Raw genomic sequence first — 24,383 nt, 5'->3', positions numbered from 1 at the left:
AACTAGGATCCCACATGCTGCAGGACCCGTGAGCCTCAACTGGAGAGCCTACGTGCCGCAAACTGCAGAGCCCACATGCTCTGGAGCCCACGCGCCACAACTAGAGAAGAGAAAACCTGCATGCCACAACTAGAGAGAAGCCCACGTGCCGCAACGAAAGATCCCGCGTGCCACAACGAGGGTCCCGTGTGTCGCAACTAAGACCCTACACAGCCAAAAAAATAAATAAAAGATAAATAAATAAATATGTTTAAAAAAAAAGAAAAGTAAGGAAGCAAGGCTGGCAACTTTAGTTAGGATGACTGGGGGGACAGTGCTAGGTGCATGGTGCTTAATAAGTATTTGTTGATTAGTGGATTGGTTGATTAATGGAAGGGTCAGAAATGATATTTACACATGAGGGGGCATGGTGCTTTGGAGATACGAAGGGAGCAGAAGGGAGAAAATCAGAACCTACAAAAGAAGGGAGCCAAAAAAATGTGAGGTTCAGAGAAATGACCTAGGTCATTTCCACAAATGGAAGGGGTGCCCACCTCCTGGATATACTGGACCTCACTCTTCAGCTGGTTAATATTCTTCTCATGGATCATCTTGTCTCCGGACTTCCCCTTCAAGTACACCTGAAATAAGGAAAACAACACTAATTAAGAGACCTCCAATGGAAGCAACCTAAATGTCCATTGACAGATGAATGGATAAAGAAGATGTGGTGTATACACACACACACACACACACACACACACACACAATAGAATATTGCTCAGCCATAAGAAAGAATGAAATAATGTCATTTGCAGCAACATGGATGGACCTAGAGATTATCTTACTAAGTGAAGTAAGCCAGACAAAGAAAGACAAATATCATATAATATTATTTATATGTGGAATTTAGAAAAATAAAATGATACAAATGAACTTATATATAAAACAGAAATAGACAGAAAACAAAATTATGGTTAGCAAAGGGAAGTAGGGGGGAGAGATAAATTAGGAGGTTGGGATTAACCAACCTATATACACTACTATATAAAATAGAGGACTTCCCTGGTGGCTCAGTGGTTAGGAATTCTCCTGCCAATGCAGGGGACATGAGTTCGAGCCCTGGTCAGGAAAGATCCCACATGCCAGGGAGCAACTAATCCTGTGTGCCACAACTGCTGAGCCTGTGCTCTTGAGCCCGCGAGCCGCAACTGCTGAGCCCACGTGCAGCAACTACTGAGGCTTGCGTGCCTAGAGCCCGTGCTCCACAACAAGAGAAGCCACCACAGTGAGAAGCCTACACACTGGAATGAGGAGTAGCCGCTGCTCATCGCAGCTACAGAAAAGCTGGCACACAGCAACAAAGACCCAACACAGACAAAATAAATAAATAAATAACCAACAAGGACCTACTGTATAGCACAGGGAACTATACTCAATACTTTGTAATAACCTATAAGGAAAAAGGATGTGAATCACTTTGCTGTACACCAGAAACTAACACAACATTGTAAATCAACTATACTTCAATAAAAAGAAATCTCCAGTTAAATTAACTCCACATAGGCAGCCTCATACACTGCTGGTGGAAGGGTAAATTGTCACCACCTTTCTGGGTGGCAATTTGGTAATTCCAATCAGAAGACTTAAAACTATATTTACTCTTTGGGGGCTTCCCTGGTGACGCAGTGGTTGAGAATCCACCTGCCAATACAGGGGACATGGGTTCGATCCCTGGTCCGGGAAGATCCCACGTGCCGTGGAGCAACTAAGCCCGTGCGCCACAACTACTGAGCCTCTGTGCCATAACTGAAGCCCATGCGCCTGGAGACCGTGCTCTGCAACAAGAGAAGCCACCACAATGAGAAGCCCGCTCACCGCAATGAAGAGTAGCCCCTGTTGACCGCAACTAGAGAAAGTCCGTGCAGCAACTGAGACCCAACTAAGCCAAAAATAAATAAATTAAATTAATATTTTTTTTAAAAAAAACTATATTTACTCTTTAACCTATCAAATCTATTTCTGGAAATTCATCCTAATGAAATAAATTTAGCTAAACTAGCATAAATACTCATGTACATGTATGCAAATTCATGGAAAGGGGGTTGTAAAAGGGGATTTACACATTTTTCTCTGTATACCATGCTTGAATCTTTAACAATTGAGAAAGTATTTCTTTATCACTTGTATTATAAAGCACATTCACAAATTAGTAACACATATGCTCGACAAAATATTGTTTATGGCTGCAAAACATGGAAATAGACAAAATGTTCAACAGTGGAGGATTAAAGAAATTATGGTATGTGTATACTAGAACACTAAGCACCAATTTATGGATACAAAGATGTTATAAACTACCATTAAAGGTGGGGCAAGGGCTTCCCTGGTGGCGCAGTGGTTGAGAGTCCGCCTGCCGATGCAGGGGATGCGGGTTCGTGCCCCGGTCCGGGAAGATCCCACATGCCACGGAGCGGCTAGGCCCGTGAACCATGGCCGCTGAGCCTGCGCGTCCGGAGCCTGTGCTCCACAACGGGTGAGGCCACAACAGTGAGAGGCCCACGTACAGAAAAAAAAAAAAAAAAGGTGAAAGGTGGGGCAAGCAGGGGACTGCTCTGGTAGTGCAGTGGTTAAAACTCCGTGCTCCCAACGCAGGGAGTCTGTGTTTGATCCCTGGTCAGGGAACTAGATCCCACAGGCATGCCACAACTCAGAGTTTGCATGCCACAACTAAGGAGCCGGTGAGCCGCTACTAAGGAGCCTGCCTGCCACAGCTAAGACCTGGTGCAACCAAATAAATAAATAAATATTTTTTTTAAAAAAGAAGAAGACGAAAGAAAAAGTAAAAAAAGAAGAAAAACCCACAGAATGGGAAAAAATTAAAGACATTTTTCGAAATCATATATCTGATAAGGGTCTATTATCCAGAATATATAAAAGAACCCTTAAATTTTAACAATTAAAACATAACTGGATTTTTAAATGAGAAAAGGATTTGCATAAATATTTCTCCAAAGGAGATATACAAATGGGCAATAAGCATAAGAAAAGATGTCATCAGGGAAATGCAAATTAAAACCACAAGATATCACTTCACATCCACTAGGATGGATATAATCAAAAAGGTGAAAAATAACAAGTGTTAATGAGGATGTACAGAAACTGGAACCCTCATACATCACTGATGGGAATATAAAATGGAGCAGATGCTTTGGGAAAAAGTCCGGTAGTTTCTCAAAAGATTAAATATAAATATAGAATTACCATATGAGCTAGCAATTTCACTACTGCTAGGTATATACCAAGAGAACTGAAAACATATGTTCACCCAAAACCCTGTACATGAATATTCAGAGCAGCATTATTCACAAAAGATAGTGGAAACAACCCAAATGTCCATCAGTTGATGAATGGGTAACAAAATGTGGTATATTCATTCAAGGGAACATGATTCAGCCGTTAAAAGCAGTGAGTACTGATGTATGTTACAATGTGGCTGAACCCTGAAAATACTGTGCTAAGTAAAAGAAGCCAGATACAAAAGGCCACATGTTGTGTGATTCCATTTATATGAGATGTCTAGAAGGGGCAAATCCATAGAGAAAGAAGGTAGATTGGTGATTGCCAGGAACTAGAAGGAGTGACTGAAAATGTTCTGAAATTAGTAGTGGTGGTGGTTGCACAACTCTGTGAATATACTAAAAACCAGTGTATTGTACACTTTAACCAAGTCAATTGTATGGTATGTGAATTACATCTCAAAAAGCTGTTTTTAAAAAAGAAATAACAAAAATTGTTTTAATTTTTAAAAATAAGTTCCATAAACACACTTCCCACCGGTCTCCACAACTTCCAGCAGCTAAACATGGACAGTGGATGAGCACCTAGAAAGGTCATTCCATCCATCCCCATGCCCGGGGCCGGGTAGCACCAAAGTCACTACAGACTGACTGTGGTCTCCTGGTGTTAATTAAGATCTTTCCAGGAGATGGCCAGGAGTTAGCATCGCAGGTCTGGTTCTTCCTAGTCAAAATACAAGGTCCCTTTGACGAAGTCAGCCGTTCCCTCTCCCGTGTCTATACGGAGAAAGAGAGGAGGGAGAAACAGTGGAGGTGAACTAAGCTTACCTTAATGATCTCTTCATGTCCATCGTTGGACTCCACTAGTTCTGAGGCCAGAGAATGACCAGTTGAGCGGCCAGACACCATGGCATAGGTCTTCCTGACGGCCTACCGGAGAGAGAGAGAAAAGTAGCTCAGAAACCATACGACAAGCACAGAACTTCTGCCCCTCAACCAATGCAGAAGAATTGCTCCTCAAAAGACTTGAAGGATTAGTCCGATTTTCCTCTCCAAAAATTCATTTCAGAACCTCTACCAGAAGCCAGAGGACGAACACAGCAGCAGCAAGAACACAGGACGGGGAAAATTAGTTGAAATTGCAGGTTAGTTTTAATTTTAATGGGGGTCTCTCCATCCGCCAAAGCAGTGCACAATGCTGAGGTCAGCTGGGTGTGTCTGAAAGGAGATGCTCCCGGGCAGCAGAGAAGATGGCTCCAGCCAGCACTGGGACGAGGGGTCAGCAGCAAGGAAGGAGAACTGGTGCAGGGGAGGAGGCCTTGCCCCACCAGAAACCTCAATACCTTCTGGGCTATGCGTTCAAGTTCATCTCCTGTCAGTTCACCCTGGAGAGTCAGCCTGAGAATGTCCACGCTGCCCTAATAATGACAATGACAGCAACAATAACCTCTTACCTTTATAGTCTACTACCAGTACACATGCACTTTTGCCAGACCTGTGGAATGGGCCTTATTATCACCATTTCACAGACAAGAAAAGCTGAGGTCCGGGGAGATGACATCAGCTTGTCCAAGGTCAGTTCGATCTTAGGTGATAAGGATGTCTCCGGGGACTTTGACAGTGCTCTTTACAATGCACAGAGACTACACAGCACACTGCTCTGTGTGGTTCCAGAGGGGCTACCCTGGTCCTTGGATTACAGGAAGCACATTGCATGCACTCTCCTTTCCCCAATGCTGAAGACGGCATCCCTGGATTGGTCATCCCCAATCCAGAATTTCTGCACATGACAGCCAACCAGGTAGTTATTGATATATAAGACTAAGATATCCTTCCTGAACCAAACCACAGGAAGGTACATCAATCCAAACCCCTATTTCTATGAGCCACACAGAAATTATCCAAATGAAAGCAGGCAATACAATAGATCAGCCTAACTTCAAAGGGAAAAGCAGATGTTCTTTCATAACTCAAAGAAGTTTTAAAAAACACATTGTGAGGAAGATAGAAAACCCAAGGGGGAAAGCATGCAATAAGAGGGAAAAGTGGAGGGCTGGAGATTTGGAGATAATAACATTGAGGGAGAATCAGCAAGGCAGAGTGGACCAAATCCTGCCAATAACCCACGTTATGTGTACAGGTGGACAAGAAGCTTAGCCACTCTGGGCCTCTGGATCTCACTGGAAAAATAATGGTTGGACTAAGTATCTCTAAGGCTCCTTCCAGCCTTGATATTATGGCAGCATAAAAGAGGAGTATATGCCTCTCCCATCCAACGATGGGAAGATGGGTGCTGAACTAGCCAAGATGAAAGTGACCTTGAGGTCATCTGGTCATACCCTGCCATAAGGTCCGGAAGTATAAATGCCATCTTACTCTTAACACATTTTAAGGAACCCTCCTAACCTTCCAACTGTCTGCTGGAGAGAAAGAAAGAAGAAAGAATGGACTCTGCCCAGAGAGCTGGGAGAAGCTTTTCTGGGTAGGCAATAGTCCTTCCTACAAAAGAAAGAGTGAACTGGTGGAGAAGTAATCAGTCTCTGTAGTCAGCTACTTAACTCTCAGTGCTCTCACTATAAAATGGGAATACCATCCAACTGAGGGCTTTTTGGTTGAAGATTAACTGAAAATGTATGGAGGTTGTTCTCTGCCACATAAGAGGGAGGTACTCAAATATTAGCCTCCTCCCACTTCTTGGAATGAACCCAAATTTAAGAAAAATGGAAGACACTTCCACATGGCCCTTAAGCCTTCCCAATCCTGGCAATGTAGCTAGTTTTACAAAAACACTTAATTCCTACCAAAGAAAAGCCAGACCCTTAGTGTGGCATTTAAGGCTCTCCACAGCCTGAGTCAACTCACATCTCCTGCTACTGCTCTTCATTGCCCCTGGTCCAATACATCCCATGCCCTCCCACTTCTGTAACTTTGCTCTCATCATTTCCTTTGCCTTAAATGTTCTTTCCAATGACTATACTACCCCAAACAATCTACAGATTCAATGCAATCCCTATCAAACTACCAATGGCATTTTTCACAGAACTAGAACAAAAAATTTTACAATTTGTATGGAAACACAAAAGACCCCGAATAGCCAAAGCAATCTTGCGAAAGAAAAATGGAGCTGGAGGAATCAGGCTCCCTGACTTCAGACTATACTACAAAGCTACAGTAATCAATATGGTATGGTACTGGCACAAAAACAGAAATATAGATCAATGGAACAGGATAGAAAGCCCAGAGATAAACGCATGCACATATGGTCACCTTATTTTTGAGAAAGAAGGCAAGAATATACAATGGAGAAAAGACAGCCTCTTCAATAAGCGGTGCTGGGAAAAGTAGAACACTCCCTAACACCATACACAAAAATAAACTCAAAATGGATTAAAGACCTAAATGTAAGGCCAGACACTATCAAACTCTTAGAGGAAAACATATGAAGAGCACTCTATGACATAAATCACAGCAAGATCCTTTTTGACCCACCTCTGAAAGAAGTGGAAATAAAAACAAAAATAAACAAATGGGACTTAATGAAACTTAAAAGCTTTTGCACAGCACAGGAAATCATAAACCAGACGACAAGACAGCCCTCAGAATGGGAGAAAATATTTGCAAATGAAGCAACTGACAAAGGATTAATCTCCAAAATTTATAAGCAGCTCATGCAGCTCAATATCAAAAAACAAACAACCCAATCCAAAAATGGGCAGGAGACCTAAATAGAGATTTCTCCAAAGAACATATACAGATTGCCAACAAACACATGAAAGAATGCTCAACATCACTAATCATTAGAGAAATGCAAATCAAAACCACAGTGAGGTATCACCTCACACCAGTCAGAATGGCCATCATCAAAAAATCTACAAACAATAAATGCTGGAGGGTTTCCCTGGTGGCGCAGTGGTTGAGAGTCCACCTGCCGATGCAGGGGACGCGGGTTCGTGCCCCGGTCCGGGAAGATGGAGCGGCTGGGCCCTTGAGCCATGGCTGCTAGCCTGCACGTCCGGAGCCTGTGCTCCGCAACGGGAGAGGCCACAACGGTGAGAGGCCTGCATACCGCAAAAAAAAAAAACCAACAATAAATGCTGGAGAGGGTGTGGAGAAAAGGGAACACTCTTGCACTGTGGGTGGGAATGTAAATTGCTACAGCCACTATGGAGAACAGTATGGAAGTTCCTTAAAAAACTAAAAATAGAACTACCATACGACCCAGCAATCCCACTTTTGGGCATATACCCTGAGAAAACCATAATTCAAAAAGAGTCATGTACCACAATGTTCATTGCAGCTCTATTTACGGTAGCCAGGCCATGGAAGCAACCTAAGTGTCCATCGACAGATGAATGGATAAAGAAGATGTGGCACATATATACGACGGAATATTGCTCAGCCATAAAGAGAAATGAAATTCAGCTATTTGTAGTGAGGTGGATGGACCAAGAGTCTGTCATACAGAGTGAAGTAAGTCAGAAAGAGAAAAACAAATACCGTATGCTAACACATATATATGGAATCTAAAAAAAAAAAAATGGTTATGAAGAACCTAGGGGAAGGACAGGAATAAAGATGCAGACGTAGAGAATGGACTTGAGGACACGGGGAGGGGGCAGGGTAAGCTGGGATGAAGTGAGAGAGTGGCATGGACTTATATATACACTACTAAATGTAAAATAGATAGCCAGTGGGAAGCAGCCACATAGCACAGGGAGATCAGCTCAGTGCTTTGTGACCACCTAGAGGGATGGGAGGGAAACACAAGAGGGAGGAGATATGGGGATATATGTATATGTACAGCTGATTCACTTTGTTATAAAGCAGAAACTAACACACCATTGTAAAGCAATTATACTCCAATAAAGATGTTAAAAAGAAAAAAAGTTCTTTCCTCCCATTTTCACCAGGGGCATCTGCAAGTCCCTCAAGAGCTTGCATTCAATTGCCACATCTTCCATGACACTTCCCTACATCCTGTGGGAAACACATGCTCCCTTCCCTGAGCTCCCTCTGTATCACAGGGCCTCCGGTGGCACGTGCCTCTCCCTTATTTGTGATCCATGAGGAATTACCCCTTCTAACTGTTAACTCCTTGTGGGCAGCTGTCTGCCACAGCCCCTAACAAAGGTAAGTATTTTCTGAATGCATAGTGAGTGTTCCATGACATCTAGGTCAAGAGAACACTACAAAAGAAAGAAGAAAAAATAATTTCAAAATAGCCAGAGTGGCTGCCGACTCCTTTTCCCCAGGACACAGGCATGCATTCTGATTAAAACACAATCTCAGGAGTTCCCTGGTGGTCTAGTGGTTAGGATTTGGCGCTTTCACTGCTGTGGCCTGGGTTCAACCATGGTATTCTAATTGGAAGAGCACAGACAACTAGGCTGGATTTGGGCCCTGAGAGGTCATCTCCTTGTTCATGTCATCAGAATCCCAGTTGGAGACAAGAAAGAGAGCAAGTTGAAGAAGTACTCAAGGAAATAATGGCTGAAGCTTCCCAAATTTGGCAAAAGACGAATCTGCAGATTCAAGGAGCTCAGCAAACATGATAAACCTAAAATTCATGCCAAGATATATTGTAATTAAACTTCTGATAACTAAAGACAAAGAAAAAATCTTGAAAGCAGCCAGAGAAAAATGACACCTTACCTATAGGGGGAAAACACTTTGAATAACAACAGATTTCTCATCAGAAACCATGAAGGCCAGAAGAAAATGGGACACTATTTTTCAAGTGCTGGGAAAAAAAAAACCCTCAATAAATTTTTTCCCAGGAAAAATATTCATCAGGAATGAGGGGGAAATCAAGACATTCTTAGGTAAAGGAAAATTACGAGAATTTCTTACCAGTAGACCTACACTAAAAGAATGGCTTTGAAAGTTCTCTAAACAGAAAGGAAACAATAAAAAAGGAATCTTGGAACATTAGGAAGACAGAAACAACATGGATAGCAAAAACGTGGGTTAATCCAATAGGCTTTCCCTCTCTCCTTGAGTTTTCTAAATTATGTTTGATGATTGAAGCTAAAAATTATAATTCCGTCTGATATTATTCTAAATGCATACACAGGAAATATTTAAATTAATTATAAATGGGAGAGGGTAAAGGAATGTAAAGGAAGGCAAGGTTTCTATACCTCACTTAAACTGGTAATATTAGAGCAATCACTACAAAGTCTATACAAAGAAATAATACTCAGAAACACTATAAATGAATCAAAATGAATCCTAAAAAGTGTTCAAGTAACCCACAGAAAGGCAGGGAAAGGAAAACAGAGAAATGAAGAACAGAGAGAACAAACAACAAACAAAAATAAAATAGCAGACTTACCATACCAATAATTACACTAAATGTACATGGTCTAAATACACCAATTAAAAAACAGATTGGCTGGAATTCCCTGGCAGTCCAGTGGTTAGGACTCCACACTTACACTGCAGGGGGCCCGGATTCAATCCCTGGTTGGGGAACTAAGGTCCCGCAAGCCACGTGGCCACGGCCAAAATAAATAAATAAATAAATAAAATAAAAATAAAAAACAGATGGGCAGAATGGATTAAAAAAACCATGACTCATTATATGCTGTCTATAAGAAAGATACTTTAAATATAAAAATATAGGCTGGTTGAAGTAAAAGAATGGGAAAAGATATATCATGCAAATATTAATCAAAGGAATGCAGGAGTGCTGTATTAATATCAGATAATTTAAGCTTTCACTAGAAGAATTTAGAAAAAGAACCAAACTCAAAGCAAGCAGGAGGAAGGAGTTAATAAAGATAAGAGCATGAATAAATAAAATTTAACACAGAACAACAATAGAGAAAAACCAATGAAACAAAGAGCAGTTCTTTGAAAAGATCGATGAAAAGCATAACCTCTAGCAAGACTGACAAAGAATAAAAGAGAGAGATATAAATACCAATATCAGGAATGAAATAGGATATTTCTACACACCCTGCAGGTATTGAAAGTATAAGGTAATACTATGAAAAACTCTATGAACATAAATTTGACAATTTAGACAAAATGAATCAATTCTTAAAAAAATACAAACTACCACAGTTCATCTAATATGACATAGGTAATATGAATAGCCTTATAACTATTAAGGAAATTAAAGTCATAATTTAAAACTTCTCGGGAGTTCCCTGGTGACCTAGGGGTTAGGATTCCAGGCTTTCACTGCCGTGGCCCGGGTTCAATCCCTGGTGGGGGAACTGAGATCTCACAAACGTGTGGTGAGGCCAAAAAAAAAATTCTCAAGAAGAACTATCCGGGCCCAGATGGCTCCACTGAGAATTCTACCAAATATTTAAAAAATTAACACCAATTCTATTTCTACATCATCTCATCCAGAAAATAAGAGGAGGGAACACCTCCAAATTCATTTCATGAATCTATTCTTATTGTGTGGCACCAAGACCAGACAAAGACAATTTTAAAAAGAAAAAAACAAACACACTACAAACCAACATCTCTCATGAATACAGAGATTTTACTCTCTAACATTTTGTTAGAACATGGGTAAAAGACATGAAAAGATACTTCACTGAAGAAGATATACAGATGGCAAATAAGCATATGAAAAAATGTTCAGCATCATTAGTCATCAGGGAAATGCAAATTAAAACCACAGTGAGATACCACTACACACCTATCAGAATGATTAAAACAAAAAATACACCAAATGCTGGCAAGAATGCAGAGAAACTGGATCACTCACACATTGCCTGTGGAAATAAAAAGTGACACAGCCACTCTGAAAAATAGTTTTCAATTTCTTTAAAAACTAAACATACAACTACCATATGACCCAGCAATTATACTCCTGGGCATTTATCCAAAAGAAATGAAGACTTATGTTCACACAAAAACTTGCACACTAATGTTTATAGAAGCTTTATTTGTAATACCCCAAAACTAGAAACAACCCAGATGCCCTTCAGTAGGTGAATGGTTAAACAAACTGTGGTACAGCCATACCATGGAATGCTTACCATTCAGCAATAAAAAGGAACAAATTATTGATGCATGCAACAACAATTTCCAAAGAATTATGCTAAATGAAAGAAGTCAATCACAAAAGGTTACATACTATACGATTCCATTTATGTATTGATACTAGTCTTGAAATAACAAAATTATACAAATGGAGAACAGATTAGGGGTTGCCAGGAGTTAAGGAGAAGATGGAGATGGGAAGGAAGTGGGTGTGACTCTAAAAGGGCAACGTGAAGTATCTTTGTGGTGATGGAAATATTCTGTCCCTTGACTGTACTTATGTCACTATCCTGATTGTGACAGTGCACTATGGTTTTGCAAGATGTTACCACTGAGGAATGCTAAGTAAAGGGTACAGAGATCTCTATTATTTCTTATAACTGCATGTGAATCTACAACTGTCTTTTTTTAAAAAAGTAATACTTCCAGAGATAAAAATTAAAGAATATAATGAAAATAATTACAATCCTGGACTTCCCTGGTGGCACAGTGGTTAAGAATCCGCCTGACAATACAGGGGACATGGGTTCGATCCCTGGTCCGGGAAGATCCCACAGGCTATGGAGCAATTAAGCCCATGCGCCACAACTACTGAGCCTGAGCTCTAGAGCCCACGAGCCACAACTACTGAGCCCGCAAGCCACAGCTACTGAAACCCATGTGCCTAGAGCCCATGCACCGCAACAAAGAGTAGCCCCCGCTTGCCACAACTAGAGAAAGCCTGCGCACAGCAATGAACTCAATGCAGCAAAAAATAAATTAATTAATTAAATAAATACATTTATTAAAAAAAATAATTATTATAGTCCTACTACTCCAAAATAGCCACTATTAAAATGTTAGTGTATTCCTTATAATTTTTCTATGTATATTTTTGAAAGGCATACTACTATATACAGTTATATACTTGCTTTTTTTCCCCCTTTAATACTTCATCATTAATTTCCATCACATTAAACATTCTTCAGGGACTTCCCTGGTGGCGCAGTGGTTAAGACTCCGCAATCCCAATGCAGGGGGCCTGGGTTCGATCCCTCATCAGGGAACTAGATCCCACATGTATGCCGTAACTAAGTGTTTGAATGCTACAACTAAGGAGCCCACGTACCACAACTAAGGAGCCCTTGGGCCACAAATAAGGAGCCCACGTGCCACAACTAAGGCGCCTGCCTGCCACAACTAAGACCCAGCACAACCAAATAATAAACATTTAAAAAATAAATAAATAGTCTTCAAAATTTGCTTTTAATGGCTACTAGTATTCCACGAATAGATCAGACTAATTTATTTAGCCTACCCCCCAACCCTAGTATAGGTTCCTATCAACTTTTTTTTTGTTGTTTGTTTGTTTTTATGATATGCAGGCCTCTCACTGTTGTGGCCTCTCCCGTTGCGGAACACAGGCTCCGGACTGCAGGCCCAGCAGCCATGGTTCACGGGCCCAGCCGCCCCGCGGCATGTGGGATCTTCCCGGACCGGGGCACGAACCCGTGTCCCCTGCATCGGCAGGCGGACTCTCAACCACTGCGCCACCAGGGAAGCCCCCTATCAACTTTTTGTATTTTATTTTTTATTTTAGAAATTATATTATATTTTATTTTGATAGAATGACATGATACACAGCAGTACCTAGATCACCACCAGATTTACTGCCTGGTCCATTACTCCTCAAGCCCAACTTGATTTTCTCTCTTCTTTGCAGAAAAAGAATAGCATTTGGAACAGTTAGACCTTGGCTCAAGCACTGGCTCCAGCTTTTATTTGTTGTGTGTATTAATTTTATTCTCCCTCAGCCTTAGTTTAGTAGTTGCTAAGATGGATAGTACAACATTTAAGTGAGAACACAGTGACTAATACACAGTGAGAACACAGTGACTAATACACAGTGACTAATAGACATACAAAAAAAATTGCCAGTTCCTCAAATTTGACATAATGCTCCTCTTTAAAATATTTTCCATAAGCATATTCCATATGCTTATAGGTTAAAGTAATATGCCTTGTCATGGAAAAAAGATGCATATTAACTCCTACTTCACACTATATACAAACATTATTCCAAGTGGATTGTAGATGTAAATGTGAAAAGCAGAATAATAAAGGTTTTATAGGAGAACATCTTTATGGCCTTGGAAAGGCAAAATTTTTCTTAACCACAGCACAAAAAAATTCTCCCCATAAAAAACTGATACATTGGACTATATTAAAATTTTGAACTTTTGTTCATCAAAAGACACCACTAAGAGAGTATGACAACCCACAGAGTAGAAGATATTCACTCTATGACTATCTGACAAAGGATATTCAGAATACGTTAAGAATTTCTACAAAACAAAAAGACAAAAAAACAATGTGGTATCCTGGACTGAATCCTGGATCAGAAAAAGGACATTAGTGGAAAAGCTGGTGAAATCCAAATAAAGTCTATAATTTAGTTAATAGTATTGTATCAACATTAATGTCTTAGTTATGACAAATGCACCATGGTTATTAAGATGCTAACATTGGGGGAAACTGGGTGAAGAGTATATGAGTATTATCTTTGCAACTTTTCTGTAAATCTAAAATTATTGCAAAATAAAAAGTATAATTAAAGAAAGAAAGTGGGGAGGGAGGGAACAAGAGAGGGAGAGAGAGTGGTGCCCAACAGAAAAATGGGCAAAAGACTTCAATAGATATATTACATAAGAGGATATCCAAATGTCCAATAAACATATGAAAAGGGTTCCATCTTATTAGTCATCATCATCAAAGAACCAGAAACTAAAACCATAAGGCGATACCACAAACTACTCATCAGAATGACTAAAATGAAAAAAAAAAATACCAAGTTTCGGGGGCTGTGGAACAATCAGAACGGATGGTGGGTTTGCGCATTATCACAATCACTTTGGAAGTATCTACCAAAGATGAACACATGCATACCTTATAACACAGCAATTCCACACCTGGTTATCTACTCAACAGAAATGCATACATACTTTCCCCATAAAAAACATATACTAGAATGTTCATAGTAGCATTTGTCATGATAGCCAAAAGCTAGAAATTACCCCAATGTTTTTGGAGTAGAATGGATAAACTGTGATATACTCATACAACAGAACACTGTACAACAATGAAAAAGAATGAACTAATGTACATGCAACATGGATGAACTTTACAGAAATGTTAAGCAACAGAAGTCATACACAAAAGTATACTATATGATTCCACTTATATAAAAAGTATAAAAGCAAGCAAAACTAATATATGCTTCAGAAGTCAGGACAATGGTTACCCTTGAGGGTGGAGGGTAGGTAGTGACTAGAAGGGGACAAGAGGGGCCTTCTGGGCTTCCCTGGTGGCGCAGTGGTTGAGAGTCCGCCTGCCGATGCAGGGGACACGGGTTCGTGCCCTGGTCCGGGAAGATCCCACATGCCGCGGAGCGGCTGGGCCCGTGAGCCATGGCTGCTGAGCCTGCGCGTCCAGAGCCTGTGCTCCGCAATGGGAGAGGCCACAACAGTGAGAGGCCCGCGTACCGCAAAAAAAAAAAAAAAAAAAAAGAGGGGACTTCTGTGGTACTGGTAATGATCTGCTTCTTGATCTGGGTGATGGTTAGAGAAGTGTATCCAGTTTGTGAAAATTACTTGACTGTACATATATGATATATGCACTTTTATGTATGTATGTTATTGTTTAACATACATAAATGTATGCTTTTTTTTAAAAAAGCAAACAAAAAAATTTAAAATGTCTTACTGTAGCATTAAAGTCCCCGTATGATCAGACCTATCACAGTATATATCACATAATGTCTTGACTCCCACCAGTACCGCACCTGTACCCTACATTGGCTATCCCAAACGGTCCTGATCCAATTGCAGGAAGGCATCCAAATCCAAATTTCTATTTCTGTTGATGAGTTTTCCTATGCAATACACACTCCCACCTCCCCACAAGTGTACATGTCGTTTTCTCCTCCAGGGATACGCTTCCCTCCCTTGCCTCCTTGGAGAATTCCCAGTCAACCTTGAAGGCTCAGCTCGAAGGGTCCTACCCTAGCACTCCTTAGTCAGAGCCTGCTCCTGCAACCACTGCACCCTACATATCCTACACTGTAACACTGGCCCCCTTCCTTCATACTACTTATTCATTCATCTCCCCAATAAAATCATAAGCTCCCTGAAGACCTCGATGGCTTATTTAGTACAGTGCCTTACTTAGAGCAGGCATATCAAAGAATATGTGTTGTGTGAATTTCAGGTAATGTGGTCTGGGATTTTCCCAATTCTCTTTCTTTTGAGAACATTAGACTCCTCAGTTTAGAGAAGCGGTATGGAATACTGGAAAAAAGCAGACATGAAAAGGGGAAAACAAGAAAAAAAAATGAGCAAAGACCAAGAAAGGCAACACTAAGAAGAAATATAAGTGGCTAATAAATATATGAAAGATGCTCAACCTTACCAGTAATCAAGGAAATGCAAATTAAAATAATAATGAGTTATCATTTGGGGGGAATTTCATTAAATTCTGATTTTAAAAGTGTAAGATAAGACACATGGAAGTATGCTCACAGCAGCACTGCTTGCAATGGCAAAACACTGGAAACAACCCAAATGATGCACTGACAAGTAAATGGATGAATACAATCTGGCATATTAGTACAATGAACTACAGCTACATGCTTTGACATGAAGGAATCTCAAAATTAATGTTATGCAAAAAAGTAAGCAGTAGAATATAGATGATACCATGTATACAAAGTTCAAAACATGTCAAACTAAGCAATATATTACTTGAGCATGTAGTAAAAGTATAATAAAAAGCAAGAAAATAAACACAAAATTCACAAATTCTGTGGAGGAAGCAGAGGGGTTATGATCCAGAAAGGACCCCAGGGGGCTTCAAAAGTATTGGTAATTTCTGTTTCTTAACCTGGTTGTTCAATACACCAGGACCATTTTATTGCTATGCTTTAAAACTTCCCATATAGGGACTCCCCTGGTGGTCCAGTGGTTTAAGACTCCGTACTTCCACTGCAGGGCGCATGGCACGGTTTGATCCCTGGTCATCAGGGAACTAAGATCCCACAGGCCACATGGTGTGGCCAAAAAAAAACCCAAAAAAACAAAACAAAACAAAAAAACTTCCCATATACACAAGAATCCTTTCTTGCTTTTCAGTAAAGCGAGTGAGTTACTTAATGTGAATCCTACAGAAATATCATTTTTATTTTTTAAAATACTTATTTATTTATTTGGCTGCGTCGAGTCATAGTTGCAGCACGCGGGATCTTCATTGCAGCATGCGGGCTCTTTGTTGTGGCTCTCGGGCTCTAGAGCACGCGGGCTCAATAGTTGCAGTGCTCAGGCTCTCTAATTGTGGCGTGCAGGCTCAGTAGTTGTGGCACACTGGCTTAGTTGCCCCGCAGCATGTGGGATCTTAGTTCCCCAACCAGGGATCAAACCCCAGTTCCCTGCGTTGGAAGGCAAATTCTTAACCACTGAACCACCAGGGAAGTCGAGAAATATCATTTTTAGATCAAGTGACTGGCAAACTTTAAAGATACTGATAATACCTAGGATTGGTGAGGATTCAGGGAAAAAGACTAATCTCCCATGTATATTGTTGGAGATTATAAAAGTATTTTTAGAAACTAATTTGGCGATATTAATAAAGAGTTTGCATATTTTATAAACCCTTTGAGTAATTCCACTTTTACAAATATGGCCTATGAAAATCCATGCACATTTGCCCAAAGATATGTGTGTAAAACTGTTGACTGCAATACTCTTTACAATAAAGACGTGGAAACAGCATAAATATTCTTGAGTAAGTGAGTGTGTGAGTCAAGTATGGTAACATCCACACCATGAAATACTACACTGCTGATAAATAAACCTCTATAAATTGACAGGAAAAGACCTCCAAGACATATTAAGTGAAAAAAAAGCAAGTCACAAATTCATTCATAAAATATGACTTCTTATTTATTTGAGTACATACATATGTTCATAGTATTGGTAATTGCCGGTTCTTAACAAAGCAATTACTACATGCTGAGCCCTATTGGGCGCTAAGTGCTTTACATGTATTAACTCATTTAATCCTCACAACACAACTATATGGTAGGTATAAATTCCCATTTATAGACAAGAAAACTGAGGCACAGACGTTAAGTATCTTGCCCAAGGGCATATAACTAGTAAGGAGCAGAGCCAGGATTCAAACCCAGGCCCTGTGGCTCCAGAGTCTGTGCTCCTACCCACCATGCCACGTTGGCATTTCTTGAAAGTAAGCACAACAGAAAAGCACTGAATTCTTATACACTAAGCTAGAGAAAGTCAAGGGAGTCAAGGGACTTTCAGTCCATATACTTCTATAGTGTTTTAAACTTCTGAAACAAAAATGTATTTGTGTGACATTCCTATAATAAAATATATAAAATAAAGAGAAGGAAAGAAAAAGTACTAAACTTAGAGGTGGGATCTGAGTCCGACCCCTACTAATCCTTGAGCAAATCATTTTATTTCTCTGGGCAATTTTCCACCTACAAAATGGGGGTAATAATACCTACCTTGCCTACACTTTATGCAGGGTAGGTAGATGTATAGGAACAGTGTGAAAGTGCTTTGCAAACCATAAATCACTTCACAAAAGTAAGGCAGCATTAACTTTCCCAAGGAGTTCTGGAAAGACTGCAAGGGAGGAGAGGAGGTGAGACAAACTGTCTAAAAGAAGCCTGTGAATAAATCTAGGGTTCTCTCTGGCACCTCATCCTCTAGAACCAGAGGATCCAGTCTGTAAGGCCACAGACTTCACCCCACAACCCCAAACCATAGCCAAGAAGGAAAACCCAGGCCCCTCTCTGCTTGGTGCCATTGGTTGTTTTCTGGGGCTGGAGTGACCCCAAGGCTGCGAGCAGGCTCCAGGGAGCTTTAGGAATACCCCAAGATGTCTAGCAGGGTGGTCCCCACGGGGTACTCTCTGAACGGCAAGATAGGAAGGGGAGCCATCTTCTCTAAGGAAAAAGGAACAGATCTAATCACAAGGTAAGCCGTCTCTAACCTCACAAACATTCTTGGGGAGAAGCCCAGCCACCTCCAAATTATAGGTAGCCTCTCCACTCTGTTCAAACAAATCTCCAGCTGTGACTCACTCCTCAGAGCGGGGAGGGGGTAAACACATAGCTGAGGGCTTAGAGAGCAAGACGCTAAGGAGGAGTGACACGGAGATATATCAGGGAGGCCCCAGAGGTTCTCACATCACTGGCTCATGTGAATAGGGGAAAGATCTATGGGAAAATACGTTTCCCCAGCTCCCACTCCCCAGGCTGCTATGAGGGCCATGAGGACTGGATGGCAGGTGAGGATCAAGGGACTCCAAGAAGGAAGTAAGGGAAGTGGAAGATTGCCCCTGAGCTGCAAACCAGCATCCTTAATTTATCCTCTCCCTATAACCCACTCCTCCACCATTTTGTCCCTCAGTCCTGTTCCCTGTTCCCACCGGGAATGTACATGGTCTCTCAAGCTGCTACAGCAGCAGCCACCTCAATTTCCCCCTTCTGAGAAATGGGAATAGCCAGCACCTTGAAACAATGGTTCCCAAGAGGTCAGGATGAGGAGAGCCCCAGTAAAGTCAAAGAGGCCAGAGGCAGTGGTTGGGGGATGACCCTCTCTTGGCTGAGACTCCTAACCCACTCAGCTCACAGATCTCAGGTACCCTTTTTTTTTTTTTTTTTTTTTTTTTTTTTTTTGCGGTATGCGGGCCTCTCACTGTTGTGGCCTCCCCCGTTGCGGAGCACAGGCTCCGGACGCGCAGGCTCCGGACGCGCAGGCTCAGCGGCCATGGCTCACGGGCCCAGCCGCTCCGCGGCATATGGGATCCTCCCAGACCGGGGCACGAACCCGTATCCCCTGCATCGGCAGGCGGACTCTCAACCACTTGCGCCACCAGGGAGGCCCTCAGGTACCCTTGGTCCTGCCTTTTGCAGGGCTCTCTAGGTCAGAGGTGGCGCTTTGTTGGGGATGGCACAAAGAATCAGTCCTGCTACTCCCCACAGATCAACCAACAGAACAGGTATTTGCTTTTTGTCTGGCTACCCGCCCAGATGCATGGGCTGGACAAGCTCTATGTAGAGGGCTGACCAGGGTGACTGGGAGGTGAAATGAGAAAAAGGGATTTAGGGTGGCACCCTAAATGGGGCAGCCTTTCTCATTCCCTGGATCTCTAGCACAGGGAAATACCAGGGCCTGGAAGTGAGAGTGTGTACATAGAGGGGGGTGGGCTCCTGAACTCTCCACTCTGAGGAAGACACCCTTTTGCTCAGCCAATCTCCCTTCACGAAACCCACCTAGTGCCCAGCCAGCCTGGAATTCCCAGTTCCCCAGCACCCTCTCCCCTCTCTAGTCTCTGATTACCTTGCTTTGTGATTTTTGCTTCTTTGCCTCCAGGTCCTAGAAGACCATTTCCTCTTCTTTCCCCTGTATTTTCTTCTCCTCTTCCGCCCTGCTGGCTAGGCTTAAATCTGGGCCAACAGCCTCCCTGGCGCATACCTGTTCCCTCAACCAAACCTCCCCACCCCTAGGAGACAAAGGTGTTTCACAAGACTCTGCATCATGACCCAAAGAGGCACATACCACAATTACCAGCAGGCGAGGAAGCCTCTCCCACCTGCTCTGAGCACGCATGTGTGGAACCAAAACCATCTGCATGCACACACCGCCCCACTACTCCCACCCGGGAGAAATATGGGCAAACTTTGGCACCCAAAGCCTGGTGACTGGGTAAGCCTCCTCACCCAGATCCTCCCACAGAGCCCAGGATTCCCCAAATTCCTGGCAGGCTTGGAGACATTAGCTGTAGTGTTCCTGAAGGTGAGAACTTGGCAATGAATGGGGGAGATGGAATGGGGTGAGGAGGAATTTATGGGCTGAGCTTGAGGCAGGTCTCATGAGTGGAAGGAACAGGTAGTCACCAAGCTTGAATGGTTCCTCTGCCCAGGAGTTTCTTCCCCACCCAGGTGTCACAGAGCCAGGGCTTCCACCATTTTAGAATTCATTCATTCCTTTGGAGTAAGCATCAATGACTCCAGATGAATCCCCTTTTAAAATGCAAATATTCTCACCCAGCAATTCCAATCCTAGGTATTTCTTTCCAAGAGAAAGTAAAATGTAAGTCCACATAAAAACTTGTAAACAAATGTTCATAGCAGCATTATTCACAATAGACAAAAAGAAGAAACCACCCACTAATAAGGACCTACTGTCTAGCATAGGGAACTCTACTCAATACTCTGTAATGGGCTACATGGGAAAAGAATCTAAAACGAGTGGATATACATATATGTATAACTGATTCACTTTGCTGTACACCTGAAACTAACACAACATTGTAAATCAACTATACACCAATAAAAATTTTTAAAAAAAGAAGAAACATCCCCAAAGTCCACTAACATTTATTCACGATGAACATGTCATAATATATCCATACAATGGAATATTATTCAGCCATAAGAAGGAATGAAATACTGATTCATGTTACAACATGGATCAACCTTAAAAGCATGCTAATTGAAGGAAGCCAGTCACAAAGGATCACATGTTATATGATTACTTTTAGATAAAATATCTAGAATAAGCAAATCATAGAGAAAGGAAGTAGACTGGTGGGATTGGGGGGGTGTTGGAAGAAAACAGGGAGTGACTGCTAATGGGTCAGGATTTCTTTATGGGGTGATGAAAGTATTCTAAAATCAGTTGTCCTGATGACTATACAACTGTGAATATACTAAAACCAATGAACTGTATACTTTAAATGGGTGATATGTACAGTATGTGAATTATATCTCAATAAAGCTGTTATAAAAAGAAAATGAGGCCCACAGTAAGCCTTCAGTAAATTACAGCTTTAGTTTAAAAAAAAAAGTCGGGCTCAGGAAAGACTTGGCCTCAGGAAAGACTTGGCATGTAACTAATGCAGCTTCTGAGGTCCTAAAGGAATGACACCTATTCCAGGGTAAAGACAAAGGTTCAGACTGCAACTGACATAAAATTTCAAATCCACTCAGGCATTGAGAGAACCTCTCTGGCCTAGACTGACCAACATAAAAAAAGTAGAGAGGACTGGTGGCGGGCGGGGGAGGGGAGAGCAAATATTCTAAGGAAGGGTAACACTGATAGGATACTTAAAGGGAATCACTTTATCAGAGTCCAGTGCATCATGGGATACCAGCTGCCTTGGCCATGATTTCAGAAAAAAGAGGAGGAGGAAAGGAGCCCAGAGTGGGATGCTAAAATATGAACCCTGACTATCACTCGAAGACAGTCCTGGTTGAGTTGGGACTTGCGAAGGTTACGCAGGTCTTTACTCTGGGTCTACCTATAGGTCCCTTCTAATCCTCAAGACCCTCCACTGGCAGAGGAAAGGGGAAAGGAACATGTAAGAGCAAACATCAACATAATGAGAAGGAGCAAACCTTGACCAGACCACAGAGTTCCCAGACTCTTTCTCCATCCCTTGACCGGGGGAAGATAAAACACTCTAGCCAGTAAGTAACAGAAAATAACAACTAACATCTAAGCACCTACCATGTGCCAGGCATTGTGCTTAAGGCTTCATATGCATTCTTCACAACAACCTTATGAGAAGGGTGCAATTATTATCCCCATTTTAAGGAGGAGGAAACTGAGACTGAAGAGATAAAGGAATTTACCAAAGTGATCTTGGGCAAAGCAAACACTGAAGCCCTGACTCTAGTCCACTGGGTCAGATTCCCAGAACCAAGCTCTTAACCACAATGTTATTAATAGAATCATAGTTTAGTCAAAAATTGTAATATACCAAAAATGGGCAGAAGACCTAAACAGACATTTCTCCAAAGTAGACATACCGATTACCAACAAACACATGAAAAGATGCTCAACATCACTAATCATTAGAGAAACGCAAATCAAAACCACAATGAGGTATCACCTCACACCGGTCAGAATGGCCATCATCAAAAAATTTACAAACAAGGGCTTCCCTGGTGGCGCAGTGGTTGAGAGTCCGCCTGCCGATGCAGGGGACATGGGTTCGTGCCCCGGTCCGGGAAGATCCCACATGCCACGGAGCGGCTAGGCCCATGAGCCATGGCCACTGAGCCTGCGCGTCCGGAGCCTGTGCTCCGCAACGGGAGAGGCCACAACAGTGAGAGGCCCGCATACCGCAAAAAAAAATTTACAAATGATAAATGCTGGAGACAGTATGGAGAAAAGGGAACCCTCCTGCACTGGGGTGGGAATGTAAATTGCTACAGCCACTATGGAGAACAGTATGGAGGTTCCTTAAAAAACTAAAAACAGGGCCTCCCTGGTGGCGCAAGTGGTTGAGAGTCCGCCTGCCGATGCAGGGGATACGGGTTCGTGCCCCGGTCTGGGAGGATCCCATATGCCGCGGAGCGGCTGGGCCCGTGAGCCATGGCCGCTGAGCCTGCGCGTCCGGAGCCTGCGCGTCCGGAGCCTGTGCTCCGCAATGGGGGAGGCCACAACAGTGAGAGGCCCGCATACCGCAAAAAAAAAAAAAAAAAAAACTAAAAACAGAACTACCATATGACCCAGCAATCACACTACTGGGCATATGCCCTGAGAAAACCGTAATTCAAAAAGATACATGTATCCCAATGTTCACTGCAGCACTATTTACAATAGCCAGGACATGGAAGCAACCTAAATGTCCATTGACAGATGAATGGATAAAGAAGATGTGGCATATATACAATGGAATATTACTCAGCCATAAAAAGGAATAAAACTGAGTTATTTGTAATGAGGTGGATGGACCTAGAGTCCATACAGAGTGAAGTAAGTCAGAAAGAGAAAAACAAATACCGTATGCTAACGCACATATATGGAATCTAAAAAAACGGTAATGATGAACCTAGTGGCAGGGAAGTAATAAAGATGCAGACGTAGAGAACGGACTTGAGGATACAGGGGGAAAGGGGAAGCTGGGATGAAGTGAGAGAACAGCATTGACATATATACACTACCAAATGTAAACTAGACAGCTAGTGGGAAGCCGCCGCATAGCACAGGGAGATCAGCTCGGGGCTTTGTGACCACCTAGAGGGGTGGGATAGGAAGAGTGGGAGGGAGGCTCAAGAGGGAGGACATATGGGGATATATGTATTCATATAGCTGATTCACTTTGTTATAAAGCAGAAACTAACACAGCATTGTAAAGCAGTTATACTCCAATAATGATATAAAAAAATTGTGACATAATTTCTTTGGGAAGATGAGAGAAGGAAAGGGGAGCATGTAAGGAGTGGGAGTATAAACCTTCCTATAATTCCTACAATAGGAAGTCAATGATGTCTAAAACTGATAAATCATAAGCATACTATTTAGAAACATGGCAGTAAACACTAGAAAGAGCTAAAAGAGTTAAAAGTTAAAAGTTAAAACTTCCATGGGGCAGGCCTTGGGTAGGGAACTGCTTACAATTTTCTTTTAAAGGCCTTTTGATATTAATAGATCTTTTTAAAATCATACACATATATTCCTTTGATAAAAAATGATTAAAAAGGAAAAAGAAAGAGAATCAGAGATCATGCAAATCAAAGTCTACTGTTGCTCTTGCCACAGTTTCCATCCTCCTCCACTGATAACAGCACTTGGGTTTGGCTTTGGAGAATCTCCCTCCTTCACTGGGCAATGTGGTGGGCCTGTCAACCAAGGAACCCCAACATGCCCTGGCCAAGGTGGGGAAGGGGCCAGTGACACCCTCTTGGAATCCTGAGAAGAATGGCAAAAAGACCTAAAACAGCTGGAAACACTTCACCCAGAAGCAGAAACCCTCCATTAGTACCTTCCACTTACCCAGGCCCCAGGACTCCCTTGGTTCGGACTTTTTAAGCTCTCCCTTAAATCCTCTGAGTTGCCCATTTCCGTCTAATAAATTCCTCTTTTGCTTAAGTTAGCTGGAGCCACTCTCTGTTGCTTATAATAAGGGAACTTAATGGGAATGTCTAAAAAAAATGAGTTTGAGGTTAATCTGTGCTTTTATTTGCCAGTGTAACTTACTACAGTGGCTTGCAAACTTTTTTGACCTAAAAAATACATTTTACAT

At 41.9% G+C, this 24,383-nt stretch overlaps 1 protein-coding gene across 4 annotated transcripts in view; it reads right to left on the bottom strand.

Annotated features, from left to right (window-relative positions):
* TUFT1 (tuftelin 1) overlaps nucleotides 1-24,383 on the bottom strand; it is a 44,456-nt gene that overhangs the window by 16,613 nt on the left and 3,460 nt on the right. For 2 of the 4 annotated variants that reach the window (XM_060090539.1, XM_060090540.1), the window contains exons 2-4: nucleotides 4,622-4,696; nucleotides 4,107-4,208; nucleotides 534-620 (exon numbers count right to left, since the gene is read on the bottom strand). In XM_060090539.1, coding sequence (XP_059946522.1) covers nucleotides 534-620; nucleotides 4,107-4,208; nucleotides 4,622-4,696 — 264 coding nt within the window. Of the gene's footprint in view, nucleotides 1-533; nucleotides 621-1,392; nucleotides 1,433-1,857; nucleotides 1,918-4,106; nucleotides 4,209-4,621; nucleotides 4,697-24,383 lie in introns of those variants that run through there. The other 2 variants (XM_060090542.1, XM_060090541.1) reach the window with 2 other exon arrangements.

The sequence above is a fragment of the Mesoplodon densirostris genome, chromosome 2, assembly GCF_025265405.1.
Source record: "Mesoplodon densirostris isolate mMesDen1 chromosome 2, mMesDen1 primary haplotype, whole genome shotgun sequence".
NCBI lineage: Eukaryota > Metazoa > Chordata > Mammalia > Artiodactyla > Ziphiidae > Mesoplodon > Mesoplodon densirostris.
Note: the sequence above shows the minus strand (reverse complement) of the source record. Positions and strands in the feature narration are given on the sequence as shown.